The sequence below is a fragment of the Choloepus didactylus genome, chromosome 18 (assembly GCF_015220235.1).
Source record: "Choloepus didactylus isolate mChoDid1 chromosome 18, mChoDid1.pri, whole genome shotgun sequence".
Classification (NCBI taxonomy): domain Eukaryota; kingdom Metazoa; phylum Chordata; class Mammalia; order Pilosa; family Megalonychidae; genus Choloepus; species Choloepus didactylus.
The window spans coordinates 33,929,557-33,942,202 of NC_051324.1; the positions used below are offsets into that span (position 1 = coordinate 33,929,557).

Below are 12,646 nucleotides of genomic sequence, written 5' to 3' on the forward strand. Positions count from 1 at the left end.
CACTGTTATGTACAGTTCATTCATCTCACTGTATAATATTCCACATGCTGTGACTATTCCCTAATTCATTCATTCTCCTATTGATAGACATTTGGAAAGTTTCTACTTTTTGGCTATTATGAATAGTGTTGCTATGAACATTCTTCAGTATATTCTTGGAATGGAATTGCTGGGTTATAGGGTATATATGTTCAGTTTTAGTAGATGAAGCTAGTTTTCCAAAATGGTATACCAAGTTACACTCGCATTAGTAGCGTGTGAGAGTTCTGGCTGCTCCATATCCTTGCCAACATGTGTTTCCTACGCCCCTTTTTTTTCATTTTAGTCATTCTACTGCGTATAAAGTAAGACAGCATTTTTTTTCTTGACAAATGAGATTGAGTCCCTTTTCAAATGTTAACTGGCCCTTTTGGATGTCCTCTTTTGGATATCCAAATTCCTTCCCCATTTAAAAAAATGCACGTTATTTTTCTTTTTCTTATTAATTTGAAGTTCTTTAGATGTAGGGTATGAGTCCTTTGTAAGATTTAGGTACTGCAGTGTCTTGCCTTTTCACTCTCTTAATGTTTTATCTTTTGATGAATAAAATGCTCTTGATCTTAATATAATCCAATTTATCAAATTTTCTTTATATTTAGCTCACTTTGTATCCTATTTAATAAATTTTTTGCTGACATAATGAAGACTTTTTTCCTAAAAGTCCATACGGATATCTAAGTGACCAACATCATGTATTTGACTTTCCTTTTCCCACCATACTGCTGTGTCACTTTTAGCATAAATCAGGAAACAGTATATGTGTCAGTCTGTTTCTGGACTCTATTTTGTTCCCTTGGTCTATTCATCTACCCATGCTATTCTAAGTATTTGGTGGTATAATCCTCTGGATTTTCCTCCTTCTTCATCATTGCCTTGGCATGATCACGTTTTTAATTTACATTTCAGTTGAGCATCCTTTGATGTTTATTGGTCACTCACATTTCCTCTTCTATGAGCTGGCTGTTTATGTCCTCTGGACATGAGCTGGTTTTGCCTTCTTCACACTGACTGGTACTACATATTTCTGTATTAAAGAAACTAGCCCTTTACCAGTTAAAAGTTGTCATTGGTATAGCCTTTTTTAAAATGTGCCCACAGTCCCCGCCATCCCCAGCTGTGAAGTACTCCCTATGTTTTGATTTCATGCATAGAAAAACCACCTCCATGCCAAGATGGCAATATAGTGCTGGCAAGAAAAGTAGCATAGGATTTTACCTTTTACATGCATTTATGTTTGTAATGTTTGACATTTTTATAGTTTGTGAAATACTTTAAAAAAGAATTTCTTAAAAGAAGAAATTTCATTTATTCTGATACTTTCATGATCTCATCTGCCATATTTAAATCTTTATTCACCCGAAATTCATTTTGGTATATGATACAAAGTAGAGGTCTAACTCTTTTTTTTCCAAATAGCCAGATAAATGGTATGGCGGGCTATTTATGCTCTTTTATGCTCCCTACTCTCCATAAAATCTGAGCTTTCATCTTAATTGATATATTGCAACAACTTTTCCCAATTTGTTGCCAGCCAATTTTAAAGGATTTTCAGAATACTGGTTGAGGCTAATACACAGAAAAACAGAAAACTTAACTCTAAACCTAAATCATACCTTAATTTTTATGGTCTCTAGCATGAGACTTATAGTAATAAGAAAAGAAAACCACTAAGTTTAGGATTGTGAAAATAATAAATAAAACACATTTCTGATAAATTTCACCTAGCTAAAACTTAACCCTATGGCAAACTTTTTTTGCAAAAGGACACAAATAGACCATCTAGCCGTTATAATAAAAATAAAAGATCCTAAACTTCATTCTTTAAAAGAACACAGACCCACAGTCTATTTGCTTTCACTTGGTACATAATTTTACAATTGCTCCAACCCTACATCAGTCCCCAAATTCACCTTATCCACTTCTACACCAAAATGACTGTGCACCTTTAGAGAGAATACGTTCAGAATAGAAGCCATTATTTTGTAGGTATCAATTTTTATTGGATCATCTGTATCTCTTCAATTCTTTTACATATTTTAGTCAACCTCCCATCCCGTAAACCTTAGCAGACATTTCAAACTTGTTCAGCCCTCTTAAAGAAATCCATTATACCTATCCCTTACTGTCAGCAAGGATCTCACCTCCTACATCATAAAAACCATTCCTTGTAAACTTAACTATATTGATAACTCATATTCTATATTGATACTTCATATATACCTCATGGCCTCAACTCTTTTCTTCTTGTATTAGAGGAAATAGTATTATTTCCCCAAATTCAATTTAAGACTAATACCTTAATTTATGCAAGGGGAAAGGCTAAAAGGGGGCAAGAATTATTATTAATGTTCCGACTCAGGGACTCAGCTCTGTAATTGATTTCCTGCCTCACCTGTATATTCAATCTCTCATTTTCTTGGTTTCTGTCACTCAGTCTATGAATATATTCCTACACATTCCATTCCTAAAAAAAAAAAAAAGTCACATTTTATTCTTTCTATATATTGATCCCTCTCTCTTCTCCCCTCTTAGGGAGCAGTCAACATTCCTATTTCTTCACCCCCCATTCATCCCATAACCCCTTCTCCTAATGCTTTATGATTATGGCTTCATGTGAAACCATCAACAAAAATTAACATACTGAAAAGGAGGTAGAAAGCCAGGAACTGCGTGGACTGGACACCACAGAGCAATCTGTCTTTGGGCATACTTCATACAACACTCATGAAAACGTGGAACTGCTGAGATCAGCGAAATCTGTTAAGTTTTTGCGGCCAGGGGACCCGCGCCCCTCCCTGCCAGGCTCAGTCCCAGGGGAGGAGGGGCTGTCAGCTCCGGGAAGGAGAAGGGAGAACTGCAGTGGCAGCCCTTATCGGAAACTCATTCTGCTGATCCAAACTCCAACCATAGATAGACGGAGACCAGACACCAGAGAATCTCAGAGCAGCCAGCCCAGCAGAGAGGAGACAGGCATAGAAAAAAAACAACACGAAAAACTCCAAAATAAAAGCGGAGGATTTTTGGAGTTCTGGTGAGCGTGGAAGGGAGAAGGGCAGAGCTCAGGCCCGAGCTCGGGCCCTGAGGCGCATATGCAAATCCCGAAGAAAAGCTGATCTCTCAGCCCTGTGGACCTTTCCTTAATGGCCCTGGTTGCTTTGTCTCTTAGCATTTCAATAACCCATTAGATCTCTGAGGAGGGCCCTTTTTTTTTTTTTTTTAATCCTTTTTTCTTTTTCTAAAACAATTACTCTAAGAAGCCCAATACAGAAAGCTTCAAAGACCTGCAATTTGGGCACGTCAAGTCAAGAGCAGAACTAGGAGAGCTCTGAGACAAAAGGCAATAATCCAGTGGCTGAGAAAATTCACTAAACACCACAACTTCCCAAGAAAAGGGGGGTGTCCACTCACAGCCATCATCCTGGTGGACAGGAAACACTCCTGCCCATCGCCAGCCCCATAGCCCAGAGCTGCCCCAGACAACCCAGTGTGACGGAAGTGCTTCAAATAACAGGCACACACCACAAAACTGGGCGTGGACATTAGCCTTCCCTGCAACCTCAGCTGATTGTCCCAGAGTTGGGAAGGTAGAGCAGTGTGAATTAACAAAGCCCCAATCAGCCATCATTTCAGCAGACTGGGAGCCTCTCTACACAGCCCAGCAGCCCAGAACTTCCCTGGGGGGACGGCACTCACCTGTGACATAGCACAGTCATCCCTCAACAGAGGACCAGGGGGTGCACGGCCTGGAAGAGGGGCCCACTTGCAAGTCTCAGGAGCCATACGCCAATACCAAGGACTTGTGGGTCAGTGGCAGAGACAAACTGTGGCAGGACTGAACTGAAGGATTAGACTATTGCAGCAGCTTTAAAACTCCAGGATCACCAGGGAGATTTGATTGTTAGAGCCACCCCCCCCCCTCCCTGACTGCCCAGAAACACGCCCCACATACAGGGCAGGCAACACCAACTACACACGCAAGCTTGGTACACCAATTGGACCCCACAAGACTCACTCCCCCACTCACCAAAAAGGCAAAGCAGGGGAGAACTGGCTTGTGGAGAACAGGTGGCTCGTGGATGTCACCTGCTGGTTAGTTAGAGAAAGTGTACTCCACGAAGCTGTAGATCTGATAAATTAGAGATAAGGACTTCAATTGGTCTACAAATCCTAAAAGAACCCTATCAAGTTCAGCAAATGCCACGAGGCCAAAAACAACAGAAAATTATAAAGCATATGAAAAAAACAGACGATATGGATAACCCAAGCCCAAGCACCCAAATCAAAAGACCAGAAGAGACACAGCACCTAGAGCAGCTACTCAAAGAACTAAAGATGAACAATGAGACCATAGTACGGGAGACAAAGGAAATCAAGAAGACCCTAGAAGAGCATAAAGAAGACATTGCAAGACTAAATAAAAAAATGGATGATCTTATGGAAATTAAAGAAACTGTTGACCAAATTAAAAAGATTCTGGACACTCATAGTACAAGACTAGAGGAAGTTGAACAACGAATCAGTGACCTGGAAGATGACAGAATGGAAAATGAAAGCATAAAATAAAGAATGCGGAAAAAAATTGAAAAAATCGAAATGGACCTCAGGGATATGATAGATTATATGAAACGTCCAAATATAAGACTCATTGGTGTCCCAGAAGGGGAAGAAAAGGGTAAAGGTCTAGGAAGAGTATTCAAAGAAATTGTTGGGGAAAACTTCCCAAATCTTCTAAACAACATAAATACACAAATCATAAATGCTCAGCGAACCCCAAATAGAATAAATCCAAATAAACCCACTCCGAGACATATACTGATCACACTGTCAAACACAGAAGAGAAGGAGCAAGTTCTGAAAGCAGGAAGAGAAAAGCAATTCACCACATACAAAGGAAACAGCATAAGACTAAGTAGTGACTACTCAGCAGCCACCATGGAGGCAAGAAGGCAGTGGCACGATATATTTAAAATTCTGAGTGAGAAAAATTTCCAGCCAAGAATACTTTATCCAGCAAAGCTCTCCTTCAAATTTGAGGGAGAGCTTACATTTTTCACAGACAAACAAATGCTGAGAGAATTTGCTAACAAGAGACCTGCCCTACTGGAGATACTCAAGGGAGCCCTACAGACAGAGAAACAAAGAAAGGACAGAGAGACTTGGAGAAAGGTTCAGTACTAAAGAGATTTGGTATGGGTACAATAAAAGATATTAACAGACAGAGGGGAAAAATATGACAAACATAAACCAAAGGATAAGATGGCTGATTCAAGAAATGCCTTCACGGTTATAACGCTGAATGTAAATGGATTAAACTCCCCAATTAAAAGATATAGATTGGCAGAATGGATCAAAAAAAATGAACCATCAATATGTTGCATACAAGAGACTCATCTTAGACACAGGGACACAAAGAAACTGAAAGTGAAAGGATGGAAAAAAATATTTCATGCAAGCTACAGCTAAAAGAAAGCAGGTGTAGCAATATTAATCTCAGATAAAATAGACTTCAAATGCAGGGATGTTTTGAGAGACAAAGAAGGCCACTACATACTAATAAAAGGGGCAATTCAGCAAGAAGAAATAACAATCGTAAATGTCTATGCACCCAATCAAGGTGCCACAAAATACATGGGAGAAACACTGGCAAAACTAAAGGAAGCAATTGATGTTTCCACAATAATTGTGGGAGACTTCAACACATCACTCTCTCCTATAGATAGATCAACCAGACAGAAGACCAATAAGGAAATTGAAAACCTAAACAATCTGATAAATGAATTAGATTTAACAGACATATACAGGACATTACATCCCAAATCACCAGGATACACATACTTTTCTAGTGCTCATGGAACTTTCTCCAGAATAGATCATATGCTGGGACAAAAAACAAGCCTCAATAAATTTAAAAAGATTGAAATTATTCAAAGCACATTCTCTGACCACAATGGAATATAATTAGAAGTCAATAACCATCAGAGACTTAGAAAATTCACAAATACCTGGAGGTTAAACAACACACTCCTAAACAATCAGTGGGTTAAAGAAGAAATAGCAAGAGAAATTGCTAAATATATAGAGACGAATGAAAATGAGAACACAACATACCAAAACCTATGGGATGCAGCAAAAGCAGTGCTAAGGGGGAAATTTATAGCACTAAACGCATATATTAAAAAGGAAGAAAGAGCCAAAATCAAAGAACTAATGGATCAACTGAAGAAGCTAGAAAATGAACAGCAAACCAATCCTAAACCAAGTAGAAGAAAAGAAATAACAAGGATTAAAGCAGAAATAAATGACATAGAGAACAAAAAAACAATAGAGAGGATAAATATCACCAAAAGTTGGTTCTTTGAGAAGATCAACAAGATTGACAAGCCCCTAGCTAGACTGACAAAATCAAAAAGAGAGCAGACCCATATAAACAAAATAATGAATGAAAAAGGTGACATAACTGCAGATCCTGAAGAAATTAAAAAAATTATAAGAGGATACTAGGAACAACTGTATGGCAACAAACTGGATAATGTAGAGGAAATAGACAATTTCCTGGAAACATATGAACAACCTAGACTGACCAGAGAAGAAATAGAAGACCTCAACCAACCCATCACAAGCAAAGAGATCCAATCAGTCATCAAAAATCTTCCCACAAATAAATGCCCAGGGCCAGATGGCTTCACAGGGGAATTCTACCAAACTTTCCAGAAAGAACTGACACCAATCTTACTCAAACTCTTTCAAAACATTGAAAAAAATGGAACACTACCTAACTCATTTTATGAAGCTAACATCAATCTAATACCAAAACCAGGCAAAGATGTTACAAAAAAGGAAAACTACCAGCCAATCTCCCTAATGAATATAGATGCAAAAATCCTCAACAAAATACTTGCAAATCGAATCCAAAGACACATTAAAAAAATCATACACCATGACCAAGTGGGGTTCATTCCAGGCATGCAAGGATGGTTCAACATAAGAAAATCAATCAATGTATTACAACACATTAACAAGTCAAAAGGGAAAAATCAATTGATCATCTCAATAGATGCTGAAAAAGCATTTGACAAAATCCAACATCCGTTTTTGATAAAAACACTTCAAAAGGTAGGAATTGAAGGAAACTTCCTCAACATGATAAAGAGCATATATGAAAAACCCACAGCCAGCATAGTACTCAATGGTGAGAGACTGAAAGCCTTCCTTCTAAGATCAGGAACAAGACAAGGATGCCCGCTGTCACCACTGTTATTCAACATTGTGCTGGAAGTGCTAGCCAGGGCAATCCGGCAAGACAAAGAAATAAAAGGCATCCAAATTGGAAAAGAAGAAGTAAAACTGTCATTGTTTGCAGATGATATGATCTTACATCTAGAAAACCCTGAGAAATCGACGATACAGCTACTAGAGCTAATAAACAAATTTAGCAAAGTAGCGGGATACAAGGTTAATGCACATAAGTCAGTAATGTTTCTATATGCTAGAAATGAACAAACTGAAGAGACACTCAAGAAAAAGATACCATTTTCAATAGCAACTAAAAAAATCAAGTACCTAGGAATAAACTTAACCAAAGATGTAAAAGACCTATACAAGGAAAACTACATAACTCTACTAAAAGAAATAGAAGGGGACCTTAAAAGATGGAAAAATATTCCATGTTCATGGATAGGAAGGCTAAATATCATTAAGATGTCAATTCTACCCAAACTCATCTACAGATTCAATGCAATCCCAATCAAAATTCCAACAACCTACTTTGCAGACTTGGAAAAGCTAGTTATCAAATTTATTTGGAAAGGGAAGATGTCTCGAATTGCTAAAGACACTCTAAAAAAGAAAAACGAAGTGGGAGGACTTACAGTAAAAAAAAAAATAAAAAAAATAAAAAATAAAAAAAAAATCAACATACTGACATTGGACTTCATCAATCAAGAGATATGGGGAAATCTGTTTCCACAAACACTCTAATTTTGTTTGTGACTATACCTACTGATGGAAGTTGGGACTGCTGGAGGGATCTGATTATGTATTTATCCTTGGCACTGAAGTGGAGAAAACTGGGAACTATAAACAGTATGCCCCTTGAAATTCAAAAGTTAAGCTGAGGATGAGTATCTCATATTTATATGTGTATTTACACAACTGTTGATTCTGTGTTTAAAAGGAAGAAAAATTCCTTCCTATTTCTCAGATTAAAGACTGGAGTCCAGGAATTGACTCTCGGAGGCCTCTATTTAATTCCACAAGAGCTGATCAAAAATAAGAAATATTATGTCTCTCACTAAAATAGTTTACTACCTCAGGATGCAAAATCTTTCTAAGCAAGAAAGCAATACATGGTAGAAAGAATCAGACCTGAGTTTGAGTTCCAGCTCTGGAACTAAATACTAGGAATGAGTCTATGACTAAATTACCTAACTCTCTCACTATAAAACAGGGTTATATACAGTTTAATTGTGAGGATTAAACATGATATATGTAAAAGCACTTAACACAGTTCCAGGTACAAGTCAAATACTTCCCTTCACTTTAGCACAGTGCCATAATTCCCAACAGGCATACACTTCTTAAAGAGGAAAAGCATAACAAAAAGAAGCAGTATTATTTTTTTGTGACTTAATGGGAAACAGAAAATGTGACAAAAGCATCTCTATTTATACTAATACTTTTTAAATGAAAAGCTTCAATTAGAAGCTAAAATTGCAGAAGTTATCCAAGGATTCTGAGATAAATCAACTACTGAATGTATTCTGATAGATTAAAGTTCCAATAATTTCCTTTTAAGAGCGTAAAAGATTACATATGATTTTAAAAAACAGACAGAGATAGTACACACACAGAGGCAGTTTCCCAGGTTAAGAAAGACAAATCGAAATCATCCTTCCTCAGGAGGAATATATCTTAATTATACAGACTTCTTTAGATAAACAGAAAAATAAACTGATGTAAGAAAGGGATTTGGAATGTAGGGAGGTATTTCTCTAAATCAAAATAATATACATGACCAAAATTAATCTCCAAATATTTAAGGGAAAAAATGTCAATTGTTAGAACTGGTGCAAAGCAGCTGGATTTAGTAGAATGCAGCCTGTCAGCTGCTAATTCTGAAAAAAATACTCTGGGGGTGGAGAAAGCCGGCACTCTTCCCAATAAAACAACTGCCAGAAAACACCAGACATATAGAACATACACATCTGTTAAATATCAGTTTACACTGTTCCAGCCAACTTACAAATCAAGAAGAAGGATTCAAATCTACAATAGAAATCATACTCTGTACTGGTCAAATTTTGCATGGGTGACTACTGGAGAACAGTTCTCCAAGCCGATTTCAAGGCAAGGAGGACTGAATAATAATCCAGTGTTCACATTCAAATGTGAGGGTAGAGGATAAGGGAGGCTCCGAGTCCATAAAGTTCTCCTCCCTCTCAAAACACGTCTAAAGACACTTGTCCTTGAAACTCCTCGGCGAGTGGTTTGGAGACTTTGTTCAGCTTTTTGAGGGGGAGCGATTTAGGAATGCTGCAAGATTGCAACTTTCAAATTCAAATACATAATGCAAATTCTAAAGTATTTTTTTCTTTCAGGAGAGATTTCTCCCCTTCCTTCCAAACAACTGATCACCGCTCCCATACTAATAAAATCCCCAATATCAAGAAAAATCAAAGCATTAAAGAATCTGCAAAAAAAAAAAGTACACAAATTTCCAACAGTCCTTCAACTCTCTAGATTGGGAAGAGAAAGGAGAAACGAAAAACATGAAGCAGAAAAAACACTTAGGGAAGGAGGGCAGGGAGAGGAGAAAGTAGGAAGGGGGGAAAAAAGCTCAGCAAAAAGTCCAGCTGAGTTAACACTTAATTAGGAAAAGAGCAGAAAATATCCGAGGATATAAGCTAGAAGGAAAGGACTAAGTGGGATAGGAGCGCAACAGAGGAAGTCCACGCAAAAGGCCTACCCACGGGGACCACGGAGGAGGGAAGACCATAAGGGGGCAAGACTCCTGAGGAAGCGATATGGCCCAAGTGCTTGAGACAGAGGATGTAGGAGTGGGGTGTTTTTATACTGGCAACCCGGAGGCCGCGCCACACGTCTCGGGAGGCAATCCAGCTACGAGGGGTGAGGGGTTAACTGCGGAGGTTCGCAGACGTGGAAGGGGGTGCGGCCCCAGGGGTTGCGGCGGGAGAGCAGAGAGCAGGCCCAAGGTCCGTACCTTGTAGTAAACATCGAACTGGATGTTCTCGGGCAATGAGCGGATATCTCGGCGGGAGCGGGTGTAGTTGTCCACGACAGCGGAGATGGCGGTGTTATAGAGAGTCTCTGGGATCCACTCTAGTTCTACGGCCGCCATCTTCCTTCCCTCCTCCTCCGCCTCCTCCGCCTCCTCCTCCCGAAGGCCCCCGCCTCCCTCCGTAGCGAACTCCTTTGCGGCCCCGGAGGATTTGGAGGGGCGGCGGTAGCCACGCCGGCACACGGCAGAAGGACACGGCCGCGCTGGCTACTCCAGGGGCGAGCAGGGGGACCGCGGCAGCTGACAGAGGCCTGGGTAAAAAGCAGGGCAGAGGGGAAGACAGACGCCGACCCAGGCCTCACATTCCGGGTTTGGGAGAAACCCGGGATCCGTCCGACTGCCGATCTCTGCAGGGGCGGGACTGCGCGTGTGGCGTCATGACGTCAACGCGCGCCAACACGCTGTGAGGACGGGAATGCGGCCGGCAAGAAGCTTGGGGCAAAAAGAGTAGTGGTTCATCCCATCCGGAAGGCACTTTGTAGTAGTTGAGGCTGGTGTTTTTACGTAGACTCAAGTTAGGAAAGGGTTTTTGCCCACCCGTTCCAAGTCACTTAAGCGCATCTGTTCCTTAAGCAAGTCCTGCTTTGGGGAGTTGTTAGACACGGACCCTTTTGAGGCTCAGGTAAAAGGACCCTCTCTTCGCAAAAAATGTACAATTATCCTTACATTGAAAATTATGTATGCTGGAAATTCGCGGTACTCCAGAAATCCTTCCTCAGATTCCGGTCCCTAACCCAAGTTAAGAACCCCCGGTTCAAGAACTAGGGGTTTGGGTGGAAGGGAGAGTTGCTTTTCGTTGTGTAACCATTTGCACGATTTGAACTTTTTAACATGTTCTTTCAAAATAAAATTTAAAAAGAAGCCCTGCTCTATAAGAATTTGGGAGGAAGGTTAGCCTAATTATAGAATTCAAACAGCGGTAAGAGAAAAAGGGCTGAATGGTTCCCGTTATAGGACTTAATGTTAAGATAGAAATAAAGATTTCGGTTTTCTACCACAGTCCTACTCCTGGCTTTAAGGGACTGTTGCATGATTGGAAGTACTTATTTCAACTCATTTCCTTCCTTAGTCTAAATATCTGCTATTTATGTAAGGTAATTTTCTAAGTCTCCGATTTCAAGAACTTGCTTTTGTGTCTGGCTGATTTCACTTAGCATAATGTTTTCAATGTTCATCCATGTTATGGCATGTATCAGAATTTTATTTCTTTTTATATCTGAGTAATATTCCATTGTATGTATATGCCACATTTTATTATTCATTCATCTGTTGATGGACATTTGAGTTATTGTCACCTTTTGGCTAGTGTGAATAATGCTGCTTGTGAACTTTGGTGAACAACTATCTGTTTGAGTCCCTGTTTTCACTTCTTTCTCGGATATACCTAGGAGTGGAATTGCAAGTTCATCTGGTAATTCTGTGTTTAAATTTTTGAGGAAATGCTGAACTGTTTCCACAGTGGAGGCACCATTTTACTGTCCCATCAACAATGTACAAGGGTTGCAATTTCTCCGCATCCCTGAATACACTTGTTATTTTCCATTTTAAAAAATAATAGTTGGCCTAGTGGGTATGATGAGACACAGGTGTTTAACTTAGAAGACCAAGTATATAGTGAGGCCATTTACTGAGCTTTATAACATTCTGGGAAGCTTGGGTTCGGTTTTGGATTTTTTAAGAATGCTGTATCCATAAGATACCTATGCAGGCTTGGGAACGGGTTCAAGCCTAGAAGAAAAAATAGTTGGTAATTATTGATGTTAGTTGAAAATAAGAGAGTTATGGTAAAAGACAGGAAGAGTGTAATCCAAGAGATAAAAAAGTTGAGATCACATCATAAACCTGTGACATCTGTTGAAGTATTTAAAATAATCTTTTATTAGAGAATTCCTAGGTTTACATAAAAACATGCAGATACTGAGTTCTTATACCCTCCCTCCCCATTATTAACACTGAATATTAATGCAGGACCTTTGTTACAACTGATGAGAAATAGTATTATAGTTAATATAATATGGTAATGATACCTATAACACTGTATTGTACAGTCCTATGATTTAAAAAAATTTTTATTCTAATGACATATATACAACCTCAAATTTCCTGCTTTAACTACATTTAAATATATAATTCAGTGGATTTTATTACAGTCATAAGGCTGTGCTAGTATAACCACCAGTCATTACCAAAACTTTTTGATTACTCCAATCAAGAATTAAGTCTCCATTTTTTTAAAGCCACCCCTGGTAACTTTTATTCTACTTTCTGACTCTATGAATTTGTTATTCTAATTACTTCTTGGCAGTCAGA

At 39.0% G+C, this 12,646-nt stretch overlaps 1 protein-coding gene and 1 long non-coding RNA gene across 2 annotated transcripts in view; one reads left to right on the forward strand and one right to left on the reverse strand.

The window, feature by feature from the left end:
• Positions 1-10,697, reverse strand: part of APPBP2 (amyloid beta precursor protein binding protein 2) — a 68,479-nt gene extending 57,782 nt beyond the window's left edge. Inside the window, exon 1 of the mRNA XM_037809402.1 lies at positions 10,259-10,697. Within this exon, the coding sequence (XP_037665330.1) occupies positions 10,259-10,396 (138 nt within the window). The 5' untranslated portion in view covers positions 10,397-10,697. The remainder of the gene's footprint in view (positions 1-10,258) is intronic.
• The window catches only part of LOC119513932, a 43,385-nt gene continuing 41,023 nt past the window's right edge, over positions 10,285-12,646 (forward strand). The window contains exon 1 of the long non-coding RNA XR_005212722.1: positions 10,285-10,958. This is a non-coding gene — a long non-coding RNA (uncharacterized LOC119513932). The remainder of the gene's footprint in view (positions 10,959-12,646) is intronic.